This window comes from Halichoeres trimaculatus, unplaced genomic scaffold (genome assembly GCF_033239565.1).
Source record: "Halichoeres trimaculatus isolate MK-OKI-2021-1 unplaced genomic scaffold, fHalTri1.1 fHalTri1_scaffold_5, whole genome shotgun sequence".
Taxonomy (NCBI): Eukaryota; Metazoa; Chordata; class Actinopteri; order Labriformes; family Labridae; genus Halichoeres; species Halichoeres trimaculatus.
In genome coordinates, this window is record NW_027437183.1 from 33,902,585 (window position 1) to 33,930,512 (window position 27,928).

General features: G+C 41.9%; 2 protein-coding genes across 2 annotated transcripts; both read right to left on the reverse strand.

Moving 5' to 3' along the window:
- Positions 1-121: 121 nt before the first annotated feature.
- On the reverse strand, positions 122-15,744 carry LOC141790195 (NLR family CARD domain-containing protein 3-like). Its single transcript, XM_074669892.1, is given in 12 exon segments — positions 122-813; positions 2,175-2,221; positions 2,324-2,491; positions 3,400-3,573; positions 3,668-3,841; positions 3,951-4,681; positions 4,683-5,755; positions 9,599-9,824; positions 9,978-10,053; positions 11,973-12,093; positions 13,114-13,182; positions 15,667-15,744. Coding segments are annotated over 10 exon segments (3,330 nt in total). The 5' UTR covers positions 12,086-12,093; positions 13,114-13,182; positions 15,667-15,744; the 3' UTR covers positions 122-265.
- Positions 15,745-21,203: 5,459 nt separating this feature from the next.
- On the reverse strand, positions 21,204-27,817 carry LOC141790349 (5-hydroxytryptamine receptor 3A-like). The gene is made up of 6 exons (XM_074670170.1): positions 27,688-27,817; positions 24,213-24,373; positions 22,401-22,611; positions 22,116-22,289; positions 21,844-21,929; positions 21,204-21,446 (listed from the first exon to the last, which is right to left on the reverse strand). Exons 1-6 carry the CDS (start codon positions 27,755-27,757, stop codon positions 21,204-21,206), a joined length of 945 nt encoding a protein of 314 aa, XP_074526271.1. The 5' UTR covers positions 27,758-27,817.
- Positions 27,818-27,928: the final 111 nt, after the last annotated feature.

Here is a 27,928-nt window from a genome sequence, read left to right on the forward strand (position 1 = left end):
AACAATTTTACAGATTTTATTTTTCACTGTAAAAAATCAGTTTAGCATGAAACCAGAGGATCGAACGAGCCAAAAGCTGAGAGTAAAGAAGAAACAGGTACATTTGTACAGTAACAGGAGGATACAGACATAACTCACGGTCATGTTTTCATGTTTTTTTTATCAGAACTTATAAAACAAACAAACATTCACTTCAGATGAGTTTAGGTGTTTGTCTTAGAAACAGAAAGATCAGCTGATCTTCAGTCAGCAGAGTTTCTCCAGCCTACAGAGAACACAGAGACAATGAGCCACCAGAACAGAACCCAAACCCAGGATAAAGAGGTTCAGTGAATGTGGTGCTGAAGGTGTGGAGGTGGATCAGAGAGTCAGAGGAGACTCTGTAGAAGGACAGAGTGCCAGCAGAGTGGTCCACATACACTGCTACTCTTTGAGAGTCAGCGTCAGAGGAGGTGAGAGGGGGAGAAGGGATGGTTGTCTGTTTTTTGTCGTGTCTTACAAAGTAACCTTTTTCTTCAGAGCAGAGCAGAGCCCAGGAGTGATCATTGTTTCCAAACCCATTGGCTTCATTTTTTCCTTTCCTGCTGATTCCTCTGTAACTCACTGATACTAAAACCCCTTCTATCCACTCGACCTCCCAGTAACAGCGACCAGTCAGACCAGTCCTACACAGCAGCTGAACCCTTTTGTCAAATCTGTCTGGATGATCAGGATATGGCTGACTCTCTTTCCCATCCGTCACCGTCTTGTTGTTGTCAGATAGATGGAGAACTCTGTACACTGTGTTTGTGTCCACTTCCAGCTCACAGGCGTCTGATGGAGAGAATGAGACACAACACAGCTGCAGGTGATCATCTGTAGGAAAGAAGCTACTGGCTGTCCCAGAAGTTGCTAAAAATCACTAAATGCCATCGCCTTAATTGCATAATAATTGCCATGGACGCTGGACGCAGCAGAGAGGGATAAAATAAGTAAAATACATGTATAGCTTTAAATTAACTGTTTTTTTTGCCAGTTTTTGTTTTTATAATTTTATATCAACCCTCCTCCTTTATTCAACTTGGGATCAGCAAAAGTGACTCAAAAGAGACAAGCACATTTGAGAGTCACAATCATGCACGCCTGCTCTGGCTGCAGCTGAGAGGGACTGCTGCGAGCAGCGCTGAATTTAATGCACAGGCTCGCCCACATGTGAAGGGGCCCTCTGATTCAGACTAGTCTGAGTCAGACTATTTTTGGCCTGATTTTTAAAATGCATTCTGTATGATCCCCGTCTGAGTCTCTCTCAGCTCTTGATAACAACAAGAAACATCTATTATTATTGGTTCAATTTAACTTTTTCAATCATTTCCATTTTATTGATTATGTTTTAATCAAAGAAAAAAAACATCATTTTTTCATGTTTACTGTTTATTGTTAATTTGCTGTTATTAATGCATAGTGGGCATGTATTTTCTTTAGATAAAAGTAAAAAAAAAAAAAAAGGTTATTCAGTGTTGTTATGTTGACCGCGTTTACTGCCAATTTATATTGATACTGTTATTAAGAGGTCTGTCATTTACACAATGTGGCAAGTCAACGGTTGAGCTTGTTTTAGGCTTATTTCCTCAGAGCTGGTCACTTATTTCTTGGGACATCTGGCAACATTGCCTTGTGTGTGTGCCTGTGGGATAGCATGAACTATAAGAGGGGGGCCGGTAAAAAGAACAGTCCAGGGGCCCATGACTAACTTAATCCTACTCTGGCTGCAAGCAAGGAGGACTTCTCTGATGGTGAGTGTTTTTTTTTTTTTTTTTTTTTTTTTTTTAAATGTGACTGTTGGAATGTGATGTATCATTTTATACTCTAATTAAGTTTCAGACAGATTTTTAGTGAACATCCCCGCATTTCAAAGGAAACCATGTAAAGCATTGCCTACAGCTCATTCTTTAGCCCTTTTTGAGGCCATGGTTGTGTAAACATCCAAAAAGCCTCAAGAAGTTTTGATGTTATTACTTTACCCCTATGATACAATCAGGTGTGCCGATATTTAAGAAAAAATCTTTTGACTTGATGTTATCTTTATTCTGAAACTGTTTAAATTACAAATAATTTACCAAAGTAAGAAAGAACTAAATCCTGTTTGAAACACATCTTTGTGCAGTGGAGTTCAAATTAAACTTAAACACACTCACATTTCTTCAGACCAGGTCTCAGTCTCTGCAGTCCACCATGGTCCAACCTGAAGAAGAAACAAAGCCATTTGCTCAGATCGTTTTCTCCACAGGTGCTTTAATGTTGGTAAACTGCTACATCTCAGTCTACAAGCTGTGTGTGTCTGTACCTCAGTGTCTCCAGTCTGCAGTCTGAGTTCTCCAGCTGAGCGGTCAACAGCGTCTCTCCTGGTTCTCCTGGATGATTGTAGCTCAGGTCCAGATCTCTCAGACAGGAGGAGAGAAGAGCTGAGGCCAGAGCAACACAGCCTTCCTCTGCTACCAGACAGCCTGACAGACTGCGCACACACACACAAACACACACACACACACACACACACACACACACACACACACACACACACACACACACACACACACACACACACACACACACAAGAGCTGTCAGAGGGGGTTTGCCTGTGGGGACCTCTATTTTTGTCCCCACTGTGAAACCTGTCCCCATGGCTCAGTATTTAGTCAGGTTGAAGTCCCCACTGGATGATAAAAACAAGTACTGACACACACACACAAGTTAAAATTAGTCAAAGCCTTCAGATGTCAGACCCCTGATATCAAACAGGGAGGGAGGCAGGCGCCCTCTTTACTTAAAAAAAAAAAGCTTAGTTTGATATTGAAGAGCCTGAGAGGTGGTGAAACCCGGGGATCATCAGTGTGAAAGAGCAGCGCTGCATTAGATGTTTTTTGCTGCTGAAGTTGAGCGCTCGGCCATATTACAAACTGAGGAAGTTCTTGCACGTAGTTTGATCACAGTTAAAATCCCCCATCGGCTGATGCTGCTGTGGCTTGTGAACACATCCACTGTGTAGACTCCCTGTATGTGGGCTGCCCTCTAAGCTGGGCTGCTCAGACCATCACCTGGTGAGACTGTAGACAATTTACAGACCTATGGTGAAGAAACAACCCTCTGACCTCCTGTATGATACAGGAGGTCCCAGGGCAGCTCCATAGCTGCTGACTGACTTTGCAAGAAGGAGCACCACCACATTCATTTCATCTGCAGTCAGACTGTTTAAGCTGTCTACATGGTGTTCTGCAAAAAACTTGTGTCTGACACCAGCAGTCTCTGTCTTAATTAATTTCTTAAGAAATAATCACCATGCTGGTTAGGGTTTGGACTTGTACTTTCATAGCACCTCTCTGGTAAATTTGACAACTCAAAGTTTCCAAGAAGCTGCACACCAACCTGAGAGTTTCCAGCCTGCAGTGCTGAGTCCTTAGTCCAGCTGACAGCAGCTCCACTCCTGAATCCTGCAGATCATTGTTGCTCAGGTCCAGCTCTTTCAGAGTACAGGACTGTGAGCTGAGGACTGAGGACAGAGCTTCACAGCTTCTCTCTGAGAGGTTACACTGACCCAGTCTAAAAGAGAATCATAAAACATTAAAGTGATTAACTGAGTGATAAAACAGTGTCATATCAGAGAGTATTTCTTTTCACACAGCTCTGTACCAACCTGAGAGTTTCCAGTCTACAGTGTGGACTCTTTAGTCCCTCACACAGGAGCTTCATCCCTGAATCCTGCAGGTTGTTGTTGCTCAGGTCCAGCTCTCTCAGACTGGAGGACTGTGAGCTGAGGACAGAGGACAGAGCTTCACAGCCTCTCTCTGAGAGGTTACACTGACTCAACCTAAAGAACGGTCAGAAATACATAAAAGAAAGTCGTCGTGAAGAATGGTGTTTTCTTCTAAATGAAGAAAATCAAGTTTTATTCTGTTTATACTTTAGTTTTCACGTACAGAGCTTTACTGGACACTTTGATCACAGGCAGCAGCCTCAGCAGAGCATCGTCTGAAGCAGAGTATTTCTTCAGGTCAAACACGTCCAGATCCTTTTCTGACGACAGTAAGATGAAGACCAGAGCTGACCACTGAGCAGGAGACAGTGTCTCTGGGGAAAGACCCCCGTACGTCAGGGACCACTGGATGTCCTCCACCAAAGAACAATCGTTCAGCTCGTTCAGACAGTAGAACAGGTTGATGTTTTTCTCTGCTGAGGGATTCTCATTCATTCTGGTCTTGATGTACTGGACCGTCTCTGCTGTATCTTGTGAACCACTTCTTGATTGTGTCAGCAGACCCTGAATGTGATCCTGATTGGTCTCCAGTGAAAGACCAAGGAGGAAGCGGAGGAACAAGTCCAGGTGTCCGTTTGGACTCTGTAAGGCCTTGTCCACAGCACTCTGATGGAGATGTGTCACTGCTGGTTTGGTTTTTCTTTTTCTGGACGTCAGGGATGTTGTTTGTTCTTCCTCCATCAGGTTGAGTCCAGACTTGGTGAAGGTCAGATGGACGTGAAGAGCAGCCAGAAACTCCTGAACGCTCAGATGGATGAAGCAGAACACCTTGTCCTGGTACAGTCCTCTCTCCTCTCTAAAGATCTGTGTGAACACTCCTGAGTACCAAGAGGCTGCTGTGACATCAATGCCACACTCTGTCAGGTCTGATTCATAGAAGACCAGGTTTCCTTTTCTGCAGCTGCTCAAAAGCCAGTTTTCCCAGAGACTCAATCATCTTCCTGCTCTCTGGACTCCAGACAGGATCAGTCTCAGCTCCTCCATCATACTTGATGCTCTTCACTTTGGACTGAACCACCAGGAAGTAGATGTACATCTGAGTCAGGGTCCTGGGCAGCTGTCCCCCCTCTCTGGTCTTCAGCACATCCTCCAGAACTGTAGCAGTGATCCAGCAGAAGACCGGGATGTGGCACATGATGTGGAGGCTTCTGGAGGTCTTGATGTGGGAGATGATGGTGCTGACCTGATCCTCATCTCTGAATTTCTTCCTGAAGTACTCCTCCTTCTGAGGGTCACCGAACCCTCTGACCTCTGTCACCATGTCAACACACTCAGGAGGGATCTGATTGGCTGCTGCAGGTCTTGTGGTTATCCAGAGGCGAGCGGAGGGGAGAAGTCTTCCCCTGATGAGGTTTGTCAGCAGCACATCCACTGAGGTGGACTCTGTACCATCAGTCAGGACCTGATTGTAGTTGAAGTCCAGAGGAAGTCGACACTCATCCAGACCGTCAAAGATGAACAGGACCTGGAACTCTTCAAACCTGCAGAGTCCTGCTTCTTTGGTTTGAGGGAAGAAGTGATGAACCAGTTCCACCAAGCTGAACTTTCTCTCCTTCAGCACATTCAGCTCTCTGAAAGTGAATGGAAATGTGAACTGGATGTCCTGGTTGGTTTTGTCTTCAGCCCAGTCCAGAGTGAACTTCTGTGTTAAGACTGTTTTCCCGATGCCAGCCACTCCCCTTGTCAGCACTGTTCTGATTGGTTCCTGTCTTCCAGGTGGGCTTTTGAAGATGTCTTCTGGTCTGATGCTTGTTTCTGCTCTGTGTGGTGTCCTGGATGCTGCTTCAATCTGTCTGACCTCATGTTCCTCATTGACCTCTCCAGTCCCTCCCTCTGTGATGTAGAGCTCTGTGTAGATCTGGTTCAGAGGGGCTGGGTTTCCTGCTTTAGAGATCCCCTCAAACACACACTGGAACCTCTTCTTCAGGTTAGACTTGAGTTTACGTTCACACACTGCATCATAGGTTCCTGAACATGAAGGCAACATATGAAAACTATGAGTGGATCCTGCACAAAATCATCTTTGTATGAATTTATTTATCAACCGATGCATGTTTTATAAATGTAAAATTTTCACATTTTTTGTGATTCAGTCCCATTCCAAAATGGATTTTTTTTTCTTCACACAACAGTCCACAATGAAAATGTAAATTTTTTTATCTATTTATTTATTTATTTATTTATTTATTTATTTATTTATTTGGGGGGGGGGGGGGGGGGGGGGGTGTCTTAAACACTTTAAATTAAAGTGTTATGAGACTTACAGGAACTGCAGTAACATGCATTCAAAAAAAAAAAGAAATTGATGTCTCACAGTTTGCAATTTTCAATATGAGAAAAAAGGAATCATCAAGCAGTGATCAAGAAGTGATCAAGCAGTGACACAAACATGTTAACAAATTTCTTTTTTAACATCCAGCAATTTTGCACAAAAAGAGAGAAGAGTAAGGGCCCCAGAACAGAGCCTTGGGGCACACCTAAAGAAACAGGGGAAGACTGAGAAATGAAGGATTTTCGTTGGATAAACTGAGTGCGGCCTTTGAGGGAGGAGTTTAACCTGTGCAGGAGTTGCTAGCGATGCCTATGGAATCTACTGAAGAGGTCAAAAACGATGTCGAAGGCTGCTCCCTGATCGAGATAAGACCGGATTCAGTTGCCATGAGGTCACTGGTGATCTTTATGAGGGCTGTTGCTGTGCTGTGGCAGAGATGGAAACCAGACTGGAACCATTCATTAAGACTGTTGCTGTTGAGATGGGAGTGGAGTTGAGTAGCAACAGATTTTTGGAGAATCTTGGAAATGACAGGAAGGTGAGAAATTGGGCGGGGGTTATTCAAGTCATTGGGGTCTGAACCATTTTTTTTTATGATAGGACTGATAGTTACAGATTTAAAAAGAATGGGACAATTCCGGCAGTCAGTGAGGAGTGGAATGATGGCTGACATTAAGGGGAGCAGAGAGGGGAGACAGGATTTGACCAGAGCTGTGGGGAGAGGATCTAGCTGGCATGTAGAAAGTCTGGATATGATAATAAGGTCAGCCTTTTTTGTACTACTGCCGCCTAGTTTTTGAACTCTGTTACCTGATTTTTGCCAGTTGTTTTTGTACCTCTGCCTGGGTTGACCTGAATTCTTGCATTTTGAATACTGCCTGTTCCCTGTTTTGGATTTTTCTTTTGACATTTGTCTTTTGATTACTGTACTTTTGCCTGTTTGATCTGAATTTGGGTTTCAACAGAGTGTTCTTGCCCTTTTCGACAGTGTTAAGTACTGTTTTTTTCCCTTACTCCAGGCTCTGTGTTTTTCTATGTCACACCCCTGTAAAGGGAGAAGAGACAAACTAAAGAAAACAACCTTGTGATGAATTCAATGCATACATCTGCTCAACAACACTTTAGAGTGTTTATGACATTAAAGACATATCAAAAACGACATTTTACCTGTAAAGGGGTAAAAGACGAACAAAAGAAAAAACTTGTTACTGGCTTTCATTTGATAACGTAATGAGAAGCTGTGCACAACAAGTTCCCCCTAATGGCAAAAACAGGAAGTGTCTGTCGACCACAAAACTCAGGCAAAACCAGTGGATCACCAAGATTACTTCTTCTATTTGCATAACAACAATTATTAGACGTCTGAACTAAAAAACATTGTAAATACAATTTTAAACTGTTTAAGCTGTTTACCGCAAAAACTGAACTCTTTTCTTACATGTTAATCTTAACTCAAAATCATTTGATTTTAAACTTGTTTTTGATATTTTTAAACTAAATTAATTTTACATCTATGAAAACTGCACTTTTGCCATTATGGGATGTTTTCTGTAGAATTTGAGGGAAAAATGATTTTATTCTATTTTGAAATGAGGCTGCAACATGAAATGTGAAGCGCTGTGAATACTTTCTAGATGCACTGTAGTTGAACAAGTGAGTTGCTGTCAGACCAGGTTCCTAGGACATTACAGCTGAACCAAACTTCGCACAAAAAATCAGGACATTTAAGTTTGCTGGATGAGTTCTTTGTTGTAACAGTGTTTGTTGGCAATAAGTCTTATACTGTTGAAAGCCTGGTTGAAAACAAGCATAAGTTTGAAGTTGCTCTGTCACACAAGAGCCTGATCCAGATCAGTCAAATGTCAGATGCCAATTTTTGAAGCAGACGTAAAGTGGTTATCAGCACCTGGGGAGGTACCAGAAGCTCTGTGTTCAGTATGTTTTGCTCACCACTCCTCAGTGTTGCTATGTAAACATATCTGTGAAGAGTGATGGCTGGAGTCAGGACGTCAATCATAAAAATATATTTGCTGCTAAATAAACAATTCAAACATGAGTTTTTTGACTAAACTTACTTTTGTGATAAGTTTAAAAAAGATATGGGGCTCTAATTTTGTAGACCAAGCGCAGGCGCACCTGCCCTGCGCCGGCCTTCGCCGCGCGAACAAGGCGTGACCAGCGCACTTTGCAAGTTTCCTGCAGTGCCCCTCCCTCCACGCAAATGGCAGAGAGGGAGGAGAAAAGCTGTGAATGGGTTTAACACAGCCGAGCGCTGTCTTCACCAATCAAATGAGCGCCTCTCCTCGCCTTTAAATGCGCTGCGGCCGAGACGCATTGGTCTGAGTGATCCCCAGCACCGCGGAAACAGTGTGCTGGAAAGATCAGCTGGCGGAGACGGTCAGAGCCGCTGTCCCTGCAGCAGGAAAATGCACAGCGGTGCACGTCAGAGGACACGAACGATGTCACCGTGTGGGCCAGCTCCCGGGACAGATGTAATCTGTTCCTTTGTCATTAATAGGAGTACAAAATGAAGAGACAGTTACACAGCTGGCTTATCCATTCAGAATACTTTTGATCCACCTGCACTCCTGGTTTGTCATCGCCAAGCAGAGCCTTTGGTGATATACTGTATACTCTCCCAGTGTCTCCGCCTCATCCTCCTCACAATAATGTACTCCATCTTTTTAGATCACGTTAAAAATCAAGACTAAAACAGAGAAATATGGGAAATCACGGGTAAATCCTGAGTGACAAACATTTATTTTGTTCTTTTTTTTCTTTGTCTTTTCTCTCCCTCTTTTCTTTGAATTAAATGAAATGAGAGAACCAGATATATACTCAGTATCAGATGTTAAGGCTGTTTATTGTTTAATTGTAAGATGTGCATCAAACTTCCTGCTGCCGTCAGGTTAACTTTCCATTATGACAAACGGCTTTAATCTGACATCAGATGTGACGGGACAGTTAATATAGATACAAATGTATATGCTGGTTCAGACAGTTACATTAAATAGTGATTGCTGTGATTGTTTATTGCATTAAAATGTGCCTGACACTCTGGAAACCTGCCTCTGAGGCTTTGATGACATGTGCGCCTGTCACCAAATTACAGCTGCGCCGAGAATAGACCAGGTGGGAGCTGGTGAGCTTTCAGAGCACTTTCTGCACTGTTTTTGGCACACAATTGTCACTGCACCAACATGAATCTGCCGACACCCCCCATGGTGCGCCATCAACTCCCTCTGGTGGGCCATCACATCCATCTCTGCGCAGAAGCTCTACCAAATTGTCAATTTGACAGCACACAGTGGTGCGCCACATAAAATTAGCACTGCGCAGGGTGCGCCAGGCTTGTGCCCCCTGTGCTGCGCCATGAAATTAGAGCCCATTGTCTTTGAAAAGATCTTTTTGGCTTTGTTGTGCCACCGACACAAAGATCAAAGGAATTTGAAAAAGACTTTAGGGTTTATTGACATCAGATCAAAGGATGGATCTAACAACCAGCCAGTGAGGTTGAACGCTCTGTTATATTCACTTACTGCTCTGCAGACAGTCAGCCAGCTCCTCCTGCTTCATTCTCTTCAGGAAGTGCAGGGTGATCTTCAGGAAAGCATCTCTGCTCCTCCTCTGCTCTTCATCCTCACCATCCACAACCACCCCATCCTCACCCTGACCCTCTAAGCATGCTGGGTAGTCTGATCTCAGGGCCCTCTCAATCCTCTTCAGCTCGTCCTTCACAAAGTTGAAAATGTTTTCCTCCAGCAGCTGGAACAGAATGAAACACTGAACATTAAGTTTAGTTTAAACTGGCAGACAACAACATGTCAGTCATCTGTGCTCTTAAAGATCAAACAGAACGATGAGACAGCATTAACCCTGAGGTTTGTCTCCTTCATCGTATAAATGTTTGGTACATGCCTTTAATACAGAGTCCAGGTTGGTCAGATGCTGCTGGTTGGACTGATCCCTGAGATCCTCTGAGCTCTGTTGATCTCTGTGGAGGAAACATGTAGTTTTAGGAGTTAATGAAGGAAGGTGGTTCAAAGCTTCATGACACCAACATTAACATGGCCAGAATCCTGAGAGATCATGTTTGAGCTGAGTGGACCAGAGGAGAACAGACTGAGGAGCTCAAAGAGGGTCGACCTACAGAAGATGTTTGAGCTCAGTCTGATGTAAACTTGAAAATATCAATTTCTGTTGGCTGCGGGAAGTAGTGAGTCGCTGTGACAGATTTCCATCACTTTCAGGATCGATATAATCGAGTCACAGAATGAAGGCTGTAACTCCCAGAAGTTCTTACATGAATATAGTTATTCCAGTATCTTGGACTACTTCCATCATACTTGAATAACTTTATTCATGTACAAACTTCTGGGAGTTACAGCCTTCGTTTTATGACTCAGTCACAAAATCTTCTTTTACTCTCTGTACCCAAAGTTCGTCTTGAAATGGGTAAAAGAAGTTTCCGATACGCTGCTCCTGCAGACTGGAATCTGCTTCAAGAAAAACTGTGCCTTGGAGAGCTGGTCTCTTTAAATCTTTTTAAATTCAGATTAAAGGCTTTAGAGGAGGATGAAGCGGGTTGTAGATGCTTTGACTGACAAACTTGCTGTTCCTTGACTTTGAATTAACTGTTTAAAATGTCTGTATCTATATCTGTGTCTGTTTTATGTTTGCAACCTTGTAATTGTGCTGCTGCCCGTCTTGGCCAGGACACTCTTGCAAATGAGATTTTCAGTCTCAAAGAGGCTCTCCTGGTTAAATAAAGTTTAATAAAATTAAATAAATAAAAAAATAATAATTGTCAGAGTCAACCAGACAAAAAAGTCGAGCAGACTGCTGTTTTAATGTCTGTATTTATCTGAATCCTTGGGGGGGGAAAGTGTTGCTTTGCGGCTGTGTAACATTTCAGTGTAGCATTCAGTCAGAACTTTGACAGGCCTGGACCCAGACCAGTCCTGAGGGAAGCCTTAGGCCCTGATCCATCACCAAAATAAGTTACAACACCATCCCACCAGGTATCTTACCAGACTGACCTTGGGGGCCATGATCTGTTTAACTGTTTAACAGTGTCATGGTCTGTAAACTAGTCTCTGAGTCTTTCTGCTCTGTGACTTTTTGACATTTAATGTTTCATTTCCACAAAAATAAATGTATTAAAAATCAAATGAATTAAAATTTATCAAAATAATTTAGATTTATCTTTGTATGACATGTTTCTGCGTATTATACTATATTGTATGGGACTTACTTTAATCAAAACATCATAAATTGTAGCTACCAAATTTTTTCCATATGTTTCAGCAATGTTAAGGAACATTTAATGCTATTTGTTAGCATAGCTCAACAATGGTGGGCACAGCATGGCTACCAAACACAGTTTTGAATATGTGTACAGAGGATAGAAAACACTACATTTAGCATTTAAATCAAAGTGCTTATTTAACTACTGAAACAATATGTTGTTAGTGACACTCCTTAAGAAAACTCACTGATTTTCAGACTTACGAAAGGTCATTCTTCATAATTCTGTAAACTAATGACTTACCACGAGACCATGGACTAACAGGAAGGCAAAGTCTCCTCTTGGTAAAATTTCTGAAGGTGTTTCTAAAACCAAGCCCTGTCTACAGTCTAAAACTCTTTTTATTTCAGTAGTGACATGAAAACTTGGGACATGATTTTTTACATTAAGAATTTTTAAAAAAATCAACAAAATCAATTGAAATCCTTCAACTTCCCTTAAAAATAAATCAGAATGAATCCACTGAAATACAAGGTTCAGGAAATTGGCAAACATTTAGCATAGACCTAAATGTGGCTCCAGAGATTATTTTTCTTTGGGTCTGATTTTTTTAGGGCCTTATCACGCTCAAAGGAGGAGTTACAAAATTCAGCTTCAGATCTCACCTTTCATCAGCAGGAAGTCCACCTTCAAATTCAGCAGGATGACCCATAGACTGGACAGCCATCATGGACACACAGCTGGGTCCAGGAGACTCTGGTCTCTGATCCCCCTCCATCCTGGATCCTGATAGAGAAAAAGATCATCATCAGTGACTGTAGTTCTTCAGTGTTTCAGCAGCAGATGTGACGGTGAGTGACGATGGTGGAGGGAGGTGATGAGCTGTGACCTGGATAAGAGTCATGGACAGGTAGAGACCCTAATCTCACCTCAGAGAGACTTCAGAGGGAGAGGCTCCCTCCTCTTTGTTCTCTCTGTCTTAAAGCAAAGCGCCCCCTTCTGGTAGAGGGTCCACTGTCTCTACGGCACCAGCAACACTGACAGAGTTTAGCTGAAGTCAGATCCAGTCAGTGGCATTTTCTCCCGGAGGCCAAGGGAAGCCATGCTTCCTCTCTTTTTTTAGACTGTAGCTGTGATTTAATGAAAATACTCCTTTTTAACAGTTTCGATACTTCTTCTGTGTTTTGTCACTGTCATCTCTTCCTTATTCCTCTCCTCTAGTTATTGAGCATTTTACAATGTGTAAAACAGCGCCCTCGTAAATGTTCTGTGGTGAATGCGTGGTGAAAATACGATACTGCACGCTGTTGTCCACAAGGAAGCCAAGCTGAGTTGGCATCCCTTGGTGAAAAAAAAACAAGAATGATTAACCAATCAGATGAGGCCGCGGTCATGACACTGCTCATCTGTGATTGACCAAGACTGTGTCAAGGGAAGCCACCCCGTCTTTGGCCTCAAACCAATCAAATCACAGTATCGTCATCATCGAGCCACTGAATGAAATCAGGGAGGTTAGCACATTAGCAGTGTGCATGAAGCGGCCGGTTGTGTGTTTAAGTCGGCGGTTGAATGAATTAATAAGATGTTTAAGCTAAGTCAAGAGGAAAATGTACTTGTGTGAATGAGTGAGTGAGAGTGGGAGAGCTAAAGGACGTGTGTCGGTGTTCAGAGTAAGTAAAACGAGCGCTCTCTGGACGCTCTAACAGGTCGTTCCGTTACATGAAATAGCGATATACAAACTGCAACATAGCCTTTTATGTACCCCACTCCATAAAAAAAAATACAGATAAGAGGCTTTTGTCTCACTTGGCTTCCTCAAAAAAAAATCTCCACGCCACGCCACTGGATCCAGTCACAGAGACTTTGTAGCTCCAGCTGTAAAAGAAACACAGAAAGAGAAGACATTGATGATCCACCTTCATCATCACAGTGAGCGTTTCAGTTTTAGTCTTTGAGATGTTTTTGGCCACTTCTGGAAAGATGTGAAGAACAAAAAAGTCTGAGGACAGTGGATCAGGATTTTTGTTTGGACCAGACTTCACAGTAAGAATGTCAGTCTCCATCAAAAGTTTCACCAAACATTCACCCACACAGCTGCTGATCTAATGAGGCTCACATGTTTGTTAAACTAAAACAGTCATCAACAACAGCTTTTTGTTTCCACCTGCCAACGGTGGGTAAGCCAGAGAGAAAACAAAGAATCAGGTAATTGAGCAATGTTGTGTTTTAATTTGAGTTTGTTGAGGTCATTATTTATCATGTTCCTCTTAACTATATTTAACAGTTTTAACTAGGGCTGTCATTTTAACGCGTTAATTAGATTAATTAATTACACCGCAAATTAACGCGTTATAAAAATTAACGTAGATTAATCTGGATCCCAAACCCGCGGGGCGTTCAAAGACGCACTTATTTTCAACTGTCTGGCATTTACAAACTGTTTGTCCTACTTGGAAAAAGTAGTTTATTTACACGTCCTTTTTGAAAATCTGCAGAAAATCAACCGTTTGCTCTAGCTTAATTCTGTGAAAAACAGATAATTCTACACTTTTTACTGCATTAAACAAGCCCTGAATGATCAATATTTGTTGTGTATTTAAATCTAAAGAATTCTTTGAAAATTTGCTTCCATCTCCCTGGTGTCATGTTTCAGCTTGGGGCTGCTCTGCACCAATGAGCAACAGTTTGTGTGTTCAGAGCATGTTAAACTGAGAATACTTCACTTTTCTTTGATCCAAGACTTGAAAAATGTGTTTTGTACATAGTTCCTCACAGTTTTTAGCCTTTAGCCCTGGTTCTCCTGACCTCATAGAAGTATAGAAGTTCATTTTGCAGTGAAAATTGAGTCCACATCGAGTAAATTTGTGACAGAAGCAAAAACCATCCTAAAAATCAAATCAGCTTATCTTAGGTGCAGGACTGTGTAGATTTTGTAAAGATAGAACCATAAACCGTTTTTAATATGTTCCTTATGCCTCAGGGTACCTAAAAATGTGTTGTATATATTCCCAACTTATTTTTTAAATGTTTTTAGTGTCTGTTAATGTAATTTTAATGTCCTGGAATTCAAATTCTTTATTTTGGGACCTTAAGCAGATATGAGATTAAAATGTGATTAATTAGATTAATTAATTACAAATCCTGCAATTAATTAGATTAATTTTTTTAATCGCCTGACAGCACTAGTTTTAACATCAAGTAATGTGTTCAGGGCTGTACGTTTAGCGCTGCAGCCTCACAGCAAGAAGATCACTGGTTGGATTCCTGGCTCGGCCAGTGGGCCTCTGGGTACTCTGGCTTCCTCCTACAGTCCAACATGCTCATCAGGTTAATTCAATCAGAGTTAAGTAACTCCAAAATGTGAGTAGGTGTAAGTGTGTGAATGGTTGTCTGTCTGTCTCTGTGTCAGCCCTGTGTTTGACTGGCGACCAGTCCAGGGTGTCTCTCACCCACAGACAGCAGGGATAGGCTCCAGCCACCCGTGACCCTGAACAGGATGCAACAGTTTGGAAAGTGAATGAATGAATGAATGAAATGGGATCCTAACGTGGTTATGTGGCTGTTTTGGAGATGAATATTTATCATCATTGGGTCTGTGTCATCTAGACAACCTGAAATACATTTGGTCGACCAAAATTACTTCAGTATGCAAAAACTTGCAAAATCTGCAGTATAATAAAATCCCCAGATGTCATACTGATCCAGGAAAATTTCTCAGTATGAAACAGACCAGTCTACATTGCATACTGTTTCCCACAATGCACAGCGCTAATGCTGTTTGTCAATGTGGGTGGCAGTTTTTGGTGAATTACTGCCATCTACTGGAATGATTCAGCATTACAACTACAATACAACAACATCAATGTTATAAGTGAAGTGATGCAAAAGAAACACTAGAAAATCTTGTCACTTCTAGTTGTACAAGAGGTGTGTACTTCATCAAATTCATTGAAGCCCATATAAACAATTATTTCACTTTTTTTTAGAACCATACATGGATTATACGAAAGTTGTTTATCCATCAGCTGTAGCTCCTCTTTCCAAAACTGTCACCAGAGAAAAGGAAATAAATGGTTAAGTCCTGCAACTTCCTTCAAGCTGTGACTGAGTATCCCCCACCCCCTAAAAGAGTCACTTCCTCTTATTTCTTGCTGTTTCCAGTCAAATGTTGGTGACAGTTAGAGAAAATCGGAGAGGCTGTCCTGCTTCCTTTCTTCTTTTGTTCTACTCAAATGCGTGTTTCCCTTCTTAAATTGGCATCTTTACAAAAAAAAAACCCTAACCCTAACCCTGGATCAATCCATTCTATGTGTAAACTTAGAGTTAGGCCGAAAAATGTTTTTATGAATTTCAACTTACAGGCTGTTTTTCACCGTTGGTTTCCTCTCTGGTGTTTCTTGTTTCAGCTCTGTGTGTGTCTCTGCCTCTGTCTCTTCCTGTGGGTCATGTGACATTACTATAAACTCTGGGTTATTCCTTCACAACACATCTGTAAATAGTTCCACTAACAGAGAGAGCGCATTAATGCTCAGAAAGTCAGTTCAGGACCTTTCACACACTTCACCAGTCGATAGCCCTCACAGATTTAGCGTGAACACGCCTCAAAGTCAATGAGCGTGTGTGTGAGTGAGGACAGATTTTTAACTTCTGACTCTGTCCGTTTGGAGCAGAGAAACTTTCTCACACATCAGTTCCCAGAGCAGCCGAGAGCCCAGAGATGAACTGTATGCTCACAGCTGTGTTTACACTGTGATGAATCCAACCAAGAGTCTCTAAAACAGTTAAAAGTGTCACTTACCAAAACTTCAACACGAAGAGCAGCACTGGACCAGACGCTGAGAATAACCTGCGTCACATCAGGAGACAACGAAAGTAAAAACTCAGAGAGGAAGTAGAGCACAGCACAAGACAACAGTACAAAACTTTTCAAAACTATTTCAGAATGAATTCAAAAGTCTGTGCTAGAAATCAATTTAAACCCACTTTAGAATATATTTAAAAAATCAATCAATGCTTCAACTAATTCAGAAATGTCGTTTTCTTTATATCCAGACCTGCCATCGACCATAGACTGTGTAATTATTGCACTTAGCCTCTGTGACCTAATCTGTTCCTGAAACGGCTGCTGTGTGTCAAACCACATACTTCCTTTAGTGCACTCACATGAAGCTCTCTGCAAACACCATGTTCTTATTGAAGCACTGCATGAAATCTTACAGGGTAGCGTTGTCTCAAATCAAACACTGCAGCTTTGAACTTCCTGGAAATTATGATCACATTTCACAGACGTCCACAGGTGTTCTTCTGCTGGTCAGTGATCGCAGCTGTAATAACTCTGATCAAACAGAAACAGTAAAAGAGATTTGTCTGTTCCTTTAACCAGTTAAACACACATGTTACCATGAAGAAAACCTGCTCTCTGTTTATTCTGTGTGCTGTTTAGAAGCTCACCTGGGTCATTTTTCCGGTAAAATGTGTAATTGTGAGATTATTCATGAATTATTTAGCCTTTATCTAGAGCTCATCTGATCCTGAACTCTGAAGCTTATTAATATAACCCACCTTATTGTGTCTCATGAAGATATTATTTATCATTCAGTTTTCTGTATTAATCCTCTGTTATATTGATTTGATGATGGTTGTGTTCAGTGTTTTGTGCTTTAAACTCACAACGAACACTTTCTTACCAGATTTATGATCAGTCTCTGAACGATCCTCTGTGCCTGTTTTCAGCTTGTCTTTTCTCTCATTAAACTCCGTTGTGTTTGTGAAGTTTAATGTGAAGTCTGAGCTGCTGCAGCGTCCAATCAGAGAGTGATATTCCATATGGGGGCGTGTCGGTCAGTGAAAAGACTTCCACAAAGCCGGCTCTCGTGTCTCCTCGATCATAGCTCCTCCGATCAGTCTCCTCCATCCTCTCTCCTCTCTCCTCTGAGCGCAGTTATCGCTTTGGGACAGTGTTCAAAATGGCGACTGGGAAAGTACTTCTGATGTCGTGAGGAGATAGGACGGAGGAAGCACAAAGTTAACGCATTGAGACGCACCCCTGGTCTCGCAGCTTTAACCCCCAAAGGAAGAAGAGGTAATTAAAAGCAACTTGTCCAAACATCATGCTGCTGCTAATGTGGTTTCCTCCCAGAGTTTGCCTCATCCCTTCCTCTGATGTTTACGAAACCATAAAACATTGAGACATAGCTGTAAATTCAAAGACTTTTCGTTTGGCTCTTCTCTCTTTTCCTCTGCTCTCGGCTCTTCCCTCTGCTCTCTGCTCTCTGCTCTTGGCTCTTTTCTCTTCGATCTTCATGCGCATCTACCTGCGGCCTCTCTCGCACGTCTTCGCAACCTGCACTGTACCCTCCAGCTCCGAACTCATCACCGGCTCCAGACTCTGCAGGCTAAAATGCAAGTCACCTCAGCCTGACTGTATCCAGCCATCTATAAGTGCAGACGACTCTCCATGAGACAAACGGCTGATCAACGGGGATTCCCTCGCACTCCGACGTCAGGAGACAAGTTCAGCTTCCCATGCAGTCATTCAATTTTGGAACTCTGTCAAAGTTTCGACCCAACGCCCGGCATCATCGCCGCTGTTCCAGCGGCCACTGCCGCTGTTAGAATTGACACTACGGACTCAACTCATCGGACATCACCTCCCTGACTCTCAGCTGACCTGCAGCAGGCCTCCTGTCTGTGACCGCAGCCAGCCTATCCATCACCCCTCAACAGACCTCTGCAGCGGGACTGTCATCTCTGTCACTATCCTCCTCAACCCCCTGGACTTGTGTAAGGCAATCTTGTATTTACTGGTATGTTGTGGTCACTAGGATCCTTTATTCAGGATAATGATGGCAGAGAGGACAAAGCTCTTGCTGAAGCATGCCCGTTTCCAGGCTATGGCCCTGTATCTGTGTCCAGATGGGAGAAGTGTGAAGGAAACAAAAATCACAGCAGGGCTGGAAAAATTAGGTAGATCATATACATGGACAATGGTTATTGGGCAACACATATCAAGATGATCTGGCACAGGACAAAGGGAAACCCACGGTTTTCCAAACCGCCTACTACATACTACATGTGGATATAGTATGTAGTAGGCACTACATACTACCTACTGCTTTTGCTTGTAGTCTGTAGTGTGACTGTTCTGTTGGGTCTGTTTAGTAGTATACTACTCTGGTTTCAGAAGGCGGAGCTACAGCTGATGAGTTTTATTTTACCTTTATTACAAAGGTACAAAACAATCTATGGGTAGATCTTGACATTTTATTTTGTTAATCATACTACAGCAGAAACATCATATTTGATTTTTAATGGTAAATGGACTTGAGCTTATGTGGCACTTTTCTAGTCATGGACTACTCAAAGCTGCTTTACACCACAGGTCACATTACCCATTCGCGCCCACATTCACTCACTGATGGATCCAATTTTTACTATGATAACTATCCATCAGTATCTCTAATACAGTCATGCCCTTTCACACACCACTGACACAGCAGTGGGAGCAACTAGGGGTTAAGTGTCTTGCCCAAGGACACATCGCCATGTGTCGCCCAGAGCTGGGCTTGAACCTGCAACCTTCCGATCACCGACCAAGCGCATTCTCCAACTGCACCACCAACGCCCCTAATCATACACCAAAAAGTATAATGTTGTTGTTGTTGTTGTTGTTTTTTAATCTGTAAGGTATTAAATTATTACTTTTACAGCTGGTGAAAAAAGCACTTCCATTTAAGCCGCGTATGGTTAAAAAATGTAAATTAGTGGTTTATATGGGCTTTAAGTAAACACCTCTTTTACAACTGGAAGTTACAAGATTTACAGGTGTTTCTCTAGCATCACTTCACTTCTATCTCACAGACCGTCTAACGTTAGTGTTGTGTTGTAGTTATAATGCTGACTCATTCCAGTAGATGGCGGCCACAGCCACAGGCTGTTTTTGCAAACCGCCTACTACACTAGTAGCGCCTACTGGTTTTGTTGAATTTCAATCTGTAGTAGGTAGTAAGCCATAACTTGTAAAATCTACACTTACTTATAAAAATCCCTGGATGTCCTACTGATCCAGGAAAATTTCTCAGTGTGCAACGGACAAGTCTACCTGGCATACTGTTTCCCACAATGCACAGCGCTTACGCTGTTTGTCTATCTGAGTGGCATGTTTTGGCGAATGATGCCCATCTACTGTAATGAGTTGGTATCATAATTAAGACATAATACTAAAGTTAGACGGTCCATGAGATAGAAGTGAAATGATGCGAAGAAACACCAGAAAATCTTGTCACTTCCAGTCGTAAAAGAGGTGTTCACCTCTACAAATTCATTAGCCCATTTAAACCCCTTATTTACTTTTTAAACCATACATGGATTCTATAGAAGTGTTTTTTTCCCATCTGCTGTAAAAAACAAAAGTTCCTTTCAGATTTCTTTCAATAAACAATATAACTTTTGGTGTGAGATTAGAAATCAAATATGATGATTCTGTGTGATATGATTAACAAAATAACCAAAAGGCCAAGATCTGCCCATAGATTGATTTGTAGATTGATAATAAAAGGGATAAAAACAAAAAAACATCTTCTGTTGCACTGCTTCTGAAACCATAGTATTATACTACAAAACAGATCCAACAGAACAGTCATACTACATACTACATGCAAAGGCAGTAAGTAGTATGTGTTGCCTACTACATTCACATAAAGTATGTAGTAGGTGGTTTGGAAAACAGCCTTAGACTTTTATACAAGAGGTAATGGGACACAGGTGGAAACGTTGTAGGGTGGGGCACACAATCACAATGGCGGGAAAACATGAGGGCAGGAAGTGAAGTCCCCTGAAACGGGAGAAAAGACATTTCTTCAAAATACAAGCTGACATGACAAGATGAAAAAAAAGACTGGAGTAAAAAGTGCCAACTTAACATCGCTGATGAGACATGACAATAGGCTGGATGATGCTTTGGTACAGTAACAAAAGAAGGTGGGGGGCAACCGACAGTACTCCGTGTTTATGGATGACAGACAGTCTTTAAATTTAAAGGTGTGTTTTTTCTGTACATGTGAGGACCACACATTGAGAAAGCAGACTTTAAGTCAGGACATCACATATAGTGTTATGAATATTTATATATATATATATATATATATATATATATATATATATATATATATATATATATATATATATATATATATATATATATAAATATGTACAAAAGACATGCATACTAGTTGTCATAAGTTGTTGTTGATACAGGGCAAGAGTAAAGATACATTCATTTCAAATATTAGGCAGTACATTGCAAACACACAGACACAGTTGTTTTGGTGTTGGCCCAGACCAGACCTCTCTCTCTCTCTCTCTCTCTCTCGATACATATATATATATATATATATATATATATATATATATATATATATATATATATATATATATATATATATACATATATATATATATATATAAAGCTGACTACTTGGTACAAAGTAAACTATGGTTTAAATCAACAGTGTTACAGTTTGACTTAGGAACAGATTACCTCAGGGCTCTGTGAGGAATATTTGGTGATGATTACAGTGACACCGTGGTCAGAATCGGTACGGTTACCCAGGGAAAAGACTCTTTTTCCCATGTACATTGCCAAGACATGCATTTGTTGTTCACCAAAAGGACTCTTGGTCTGCATGTTGTACATGGAGCTGTAAACTATCATGAAAGTCAGAAACTTTTAGGGTGTTTATAATCCGATTTTTATATCATGAATCATGACCAGGCAAATGCATTGAACTGAGACTATTTCAAGATCACAGATAAAGCCCTCACAGAGCCTTTATAGATGCAGGATGGATTACAACTTTTTAACTCCCAATGCTTTGAGACACTATGTACCAGTGGTTTCACTTTTTGGTGTCTTCATGGAGCCAAACTGAAAACACAGATCCCAGGAACACTATGGCAGTAATCAAATAAAAAATGAAGTAAATCCGGTTCAGTTTTTTGGTCATTCTGGTCCAGTAGCGGGGCTCCTTTTCTTCCTTCCTGCTGTTGAGAAGCAAAACCACTGTCTTCAAAACTTCCTTCAGCTCATCCCCCAGATTGTCTGAGTCATGGATCTCTTTTGTCAGCAAGCTGCTGCTACTCTGAAAAAAAAAAAAAAAAAAAAACATATGATGGCGTATTAGAGCACTTAGCAATTTAACTTAATATTGGCCCTGATACTCTGTCTGAGAACCTGCTGATGGGGTAGGCACTGAATGAAGTGAGAAACTGTACAACCAGCTCCCTGAGGCTTTCAGATGAGTCAATTACACTCCAAAAGATTCAAACTTGATTGTAAATGAGCTTCATGAGAAAAATGTACAAACTTCTATTTGTTTGCAAAAACAAATAAAGGGCTACATCAAAGCCCCTCTGTATCTCCTCTCTTTCCGTCACCTAAAGTTGAGCCAGGTTTTGTTACCTAAGCTCTGGATCTGTGGAATGATAAGAACAGAACAGTATCACATCAGCTTTACAGAAATACAACTTAATGCTGACCTCTTTGACCTCTGGCAGCAGCTCAGGAGGCGTCTCACCAGGAAACTCATCAAAGACACACACACAAGGAATAGATTTGTTCATGTCTGCACAAAACAAGGGACAGGTTAGAGCCTGAACAAAGAGACAACAACTTTAAATGATATATTCTACATCGGAAATATCTGGAGAAACACTACGCTGCTCCACAAATGAACCAGCTGTCTGACTCTTTTCTCCTCCCAGTCAGAAATGCTTCTGCAAATACTGATGTCAATTGAGTTGAATCTCACCTCGGAAGAAGTTCTGGGCTTTTCCGCGTTGGTCCGTGCAGCCACCACACAAGCTTTGGTCTGTATCCGCCTCTTGGTCCTGGGACACATCGTCCTTTTCCATCAGGTACATCATCAAAATGGTCTCCAAGAGGCTCAGCATCATCAGAGTAAAAACCCCGATACAGTAGACGGCTGAAAGAAGAAAGCAGTGATAGAAAGAGCAGAGCAATCAGTGAGCTCACAGTGAGTTAGCAGGTGATGCTACAGATCCACCAGTTAGTGCAGGACTCTGGGCTCCTTTACCTATGAGTGGGATCCTGTCTGAAGAAGAAGGCAGAATTTCATTCAGAATCAGCTGCATCACTGTGACAGCCAGCAGCACAGTCACCTTGAAGCTCAGCTTCTCACCTCCACTTTCTGAGATCAGGAAGGAGGCCAAGTCCAGACACAGGAAGAACAGGATGGGGACGATGAAGTTGGCAACATAGAGGACTGAACGCCTCTTTATGGTCATCTGTGAAATCATGGTTAAGATCAGGTTGGTCTTTTCGTTCTAACACTTCGGTGAACAAAGCTTAACAGTCTTTGTGCCCACTTCAAAGCAATGACCTGTTGAACCAGAAAGTTTGCCATTATACCGTTCATAACAGAGACCAGGTCTTTGATTGATGATCACTGTTAATCTCTTTATATAGTTAAAGGGACAGTTTTTTTGAAGTGGGGTTGTATGAGCTCTATGTGACCACTAAGGACATTAGATACAGTAGAAAGGTGTCTCCTCTCCCTCAGTAAAACACAGACTGTAATCGCTGGTGACAAGGAAATAGGCGCTAACAGGGAAAGACCGTACCAAATTCAAAGGCTATTTTCTCTGCCTACAAGAACTAAAATCAAAAAGTAATACCACAGTTTAAGAGTATGATACAAAAAATATTTTTTAAGTGCATTAAGTCTTCAGAAACATAAAAATTTATCTGGACCTAACTAACTGGTCATGTGTCCTTCCGCGCAGCGCTAGTATGCTCCGTCCCTCCTCCTCCTTTCAGATAGAGGACATCAAGTTGGACATCAAGATAGAGTCGGAAATACTCAGTGGTGTAAATGTCTGAGCTGTGACTCAATGCCCACGGATGCTGAGTGTTACTGCTGCTGTCTGTATAACTCATCACACAGATTTCCCTGCTCTTCTCAATTCTGGAGTGTCCTGTAACAGCAACAACAACAACAACAACAACAACAGTCGTGGCAGCAGTAACACTCAGCATCTTGATGTCCAGTGTCCGTGGATGTTTCCTCTGTATTCCTTTCAGTCGCCATCTGTAGCAGCTCTGTGTACTCCGATTCATACAGGTATCCTTTTGGTTCCAAAGTGAATGGAACTTCATTGTTGCTGTCATAGTCACTCATTTTCAATTTCCTACGCTGCCTCACAATCCTTAGAGTACAAACAAAAGAATTACGATACTTGATCAAACGTACACAAGGCTACAACCGGCGCCGGAAGCATAGCTTGTTTACATTCCCTACAGCTGAAAGGAGGAGGGGGGACGGAGCGCACTAGCGCTGCGCGGAAGACTTAATGCACTTAAAAAATATTTTATGTAGCGTACTCTTAAACTGTGGTATTACTTTTTGATTTTAGTTCTTGTAGGCAGAGAAAATAGCCTTTGAATCTGGTACGGTCTTTCCCTGTTAGCGCCTATTTCCTCGTCACCATCGATTTCAGTTTGTTTCTTACTGAGGGAGAGGAGACAACTTTCTACTGTATCTAATGTCCTTAGTGGTCACATAGAGCTCATACAACCCCACTTCAAAAGAACGGAACTATCCCTTTAACTACACTCAACTCACTAAGCAGCAGGGACAGTTTAGGGATTTCACACAAACATCAGTGTTTGTAACCAACTAGTGAAGAGGAGAAAAACTGGAGATGTCTAGGATGAAGGGAGCTTGACAGGTGTGTGTTGACACGAACAAGCCAATGCTTTGCAGCATTCTATATCATTAAATCAATTTAATCAATATGTGAATTGTACATGGAAGGGATGGATTAATGGGGCCTTTGAACATGTGTAAATGTATGTGTGTATCCAGACTTCTGCAGTTGGTACTTACAGTGTAAATGAGCAAACTTAGCTTGAAGCCAAAGTTGGTGTCCTCTTTACTTTCCGTTGTTATGTTCTTGAGAAGCCACTCTGACTCAGTCTTCATTTTGGCACGAGTAATGTCAAAAATGATTTCATTTGGCCAATATAAAACAAGCCTTATATGGTCCACTGAGGCAGGAGACAGAGAGAGACAAGTGTTAGTCTTTTCTTCCAGTCCTAACAAAGATAAGGCATTTAGTACCAGTGCCATGAAGTCCTGTACAAGCTGGGTGAAACCAGACCCAATAACCTTGGTGAACTGATCTGGATCTCTCTTTCTTTTTTTTTTCCTCTTTCCAAGGGAGCAAGGGAGTGATGGCTGCATGTGGAAGTTCTTCAGGAAGCAACTGGACAGACCTTTACACCAATCAGAGCGATGCAGAGTGTGATTTACAGCAGATGGACATGCAACAGATAATATTAGCAGCCAGTGGAGTGCCTAAAAATTCACCAGCTAATTGATCTAAATTGGGCCTCCCTGGAGCAGAAGCTGTTGCTAAGGGAGTCCTCCTGTAGGAGGAAAAGTGGTTTTAGTCTTGGGCTGTTTTCCAAACCACCTACTACACCAGCAGTGCCTACTATTTTGGGTGAAATTCAGTCTGTAGTAGTCAGTATGCGAAAACTTGCAAAATCTGCAGTATACTAAAAATCCTCGGATGTCCTACTGATCCAGGAAAATTTCTCAGTATGCAAAGGACCAGTCTACCTGGCATACTGTTTCCCACAATGCACAGTGCTAACACTATTTGTCTATGTGAGTGACAGGTGAATTACCACCATCTACCGGAATGAGTTGGCATTGTAACTACAATACAACACTAACGTCAGACAGTCTGTGAGATAGAAGTGAAATAATGCAAAGAAACATCAGTAAATCTTGTCATTTCCAGTCATAAAAGAGGTGTTAGCTTCCATAAATTCATTAAACCATATAAACCACTGATGCACTCTTTAAACCATACGTGGATTCAAGGCTGTAGCCAGGAATTTGGAATAGGTGAGGTCCATGATGCGCGCACATAGCATGCGCCGAATTTTTTTTTTTTTTTTTTTCTTAGGCTACAAGTCACACCAGCTGTTTATTGATTAAGTTTCTTTTGATGATGTGAAATCAGCATTTTCCAAACAAAAATGTATATTTTTATATTTTTATTTTTGAAAAATCTATTTTTTACATCAAAGGCTCGCTGAATCCTCCTGTGACCAGAGGCATCCCACCGTCAAACTGCTCCCCTTCCATCTCTAAATGACCCTCCTCTCTGTGCTCCACCTTACTTTCGCTATTCTCTCTTCAATCCTCCTTAGTTTCATGTTCCTCTTTGTCAATTTCTTTTTTTTGTCTTTGCCAGAAATGCATCCAGTGTATTCTGTTTTAATCTCCTGGACATGTTTGCCCTGCTCTCTGTGACTTGTCGGTAATCGGTGGATTAAATCAAATATGAGCTGAAAACAAAGCACGCATCATGTGACTCAAGGTCCTCAAGTAGTCGCACTGTGCTTGGCAAGCTGATGAGGCGCTCATCAAAAATCCGCTGATGAATAAAAGTAAATAAACTTGTTTTGTTCAGATGATATGACAGGCCGAACTAGTGCTGAATAATCTATAAAATATATATTGTGGTCACCTAGGTGTAGACAGACGGGGATGTGTTCTACAAAGTGCTAATAATCAAAACACTCTAGTTTTTGAATGGGGTTTGGCCCACTGCCGAGCACATCACAGGGTGTATTTGTGGGTATGTGCATCAGCTGATCAAACAGCTGTTCACCGCAAAACGCACACAGGCACAAACAGATCACAAAGCCCACTGATGTTTACCACAGTTTACAACTTACAAGCACGTTCCCTGCTCTTCTGCAGTCTGTCCGCAGAATTATAGTCCATGTTGGCATCAATGACACTGCGCTGGACCACTCAGAGCTGACAAAGACGGACTAGAGAAAAAAAGCTCTTCGATGTATTGAAAAACTCTGGCATGCGTGTTTTTATCAGCGGCCCCACTCCCACACTCAGTCGAGGATCACAGCGCTTCAGTAGAATCCTCAGTCTCCACACCTGGCTCCAATCAGTTTGCAGCTCCAACCAAATAGCCTACACCGACAACTTTAATCTTTTCTGGAACAGAGACTCTTTTTACTATCTGAACGGCATTCATCACTCCACCCTGGGCACCCGCATGTTTACAGAGAATATCCAACAATGCCGTTCACTCTGTATCACCTGCATGACTGTATATTTCATACGCCCCTCCCTCTCCTTCAACTTCACAACCTCCAAGCACTGTTCCTCTTGTGAGCTCCTCCTGCTGGCCCCTCTTGTCATTACCCCCATTCACATTAACTGCTCACCCCATCCCAGTCATCACCTCAGCCAGGTTCTCCGTTCAGGCACACAACTCATCCGCCCGCCATAACAAAAACTATCGTCACGTGACTCTATCCAATCTCCGCGCACATACCAAGTCCACACAGCCTGTCTCCACCACCGGTCCACCGAAACTGACCCTTTTCAACACTCAATCCCTTAACAACAAACGCCTCATTTTAAATGACTTTATTACTGACAATAACCTGGATTTCCTGTGCATCACCAAAACATAGCAAAAACCCCTGGAATTCATCATAATCAACCAAACCACCCCCACTGGATACACATACATCGACAAACCTCGCTCTCAAGGACGGGGAGGTGGCCTCGCTGTGATCCACCGGAAAAACATTAAAACAACCAGCATCTCCAATCTATCTGTCTCTTCATTTGAACACCTTACTTTCAGGCTCTCTGGTCCAACTCCCCTAGTTGCAGCCATCATTTACCAACCCCCCCTGAATGTACATAGTTCCGAGTGAGTGGAGGGGGTCAGGGCTCAGCCATTTTTTTTTTCTACCGCCCATCTGAGGATTTAAAGATCAGGTGGATGGATTTTATTTTTGATGGAGATGTACCCACAGCAGCGACAGCTAAATGCTATATGTGTGTGCTAACCATTTCACTCTGGAGCGCCTTCTCAACAACTGTTCAGGGTTCACTGCTGAGCTGGAGATGAAGAACAGATCATTACAGACTGTGACCCTGCCACATCCTCAGGAGCTCTAGGTTTGACTCTTTGTGCTGTTTTACTTGCTTTTGACAGGTACAGACCTGTTTGTGGGATTCCCCGATGGATTCCAAGATTCCAAATGCTTTTCTCTCTCTCTCTCTCTCTCTCTCTCTCTCTCTTAGGAAAAAAACAACAAAGTGTAATGTTTCACCTTTATTGAAACAAGTGTGTTTCCTACTCATCCAAGGACAAAACATGTTTACACGACGTTTGAACATGTTCTTTATCCCGAGAAGCAGTGATTTCACTTAACTTGCCCATCTGGGAAAAATAAAACTTTTTTCTAATTGTATTGACTTCATTAAAAAATACAAATATTCATACAGTCAAGGTAATACTCACCGTCATGTTGGACTGACTTGAAGGTTAGGTTGCAGGTCTGAGTGTCGAAGGGAAATGAATAAAAATCCATCTTACAGGTGCTGACCAGTATGATGCCATTCCTTTGAAATATCCTTCCATCAAACCACACTGTGAGATATTGAGTCTGAAAGAGCTTATCTTTCTTTGTTCTGGGAGAGAAAAAACAAGTCACTCTAAAAGCATGCTATGGGTTTAAACTGATGAATCATTTCAGGAAAAA

Bases quoted from the DNA above. Each gene is read 5' to 3' on its own strand.
- LOC141790349 (XM_074670170.1), bottom strand. From the start codon at position 27,757: ATGGATTTTTATTCATTTCCCTTCGACACTCAGACCTGCAACCTAACC. The intron at 22,290-22,400 runs GTAAAGGAGCCC...TTCTTCTTTCAG, and splicing joins AGACAGGATCCCACTCATAG to CCGTCTACTGTATCGGGGTT. The intron at 21,447-21,843 runs GTCAGCATTAAG...TTTTTTTTTCAG, and splicing joins TGCTGCCAGAGGTCAAAGAG to AGTAGCAGCAGCTTGCTGAC.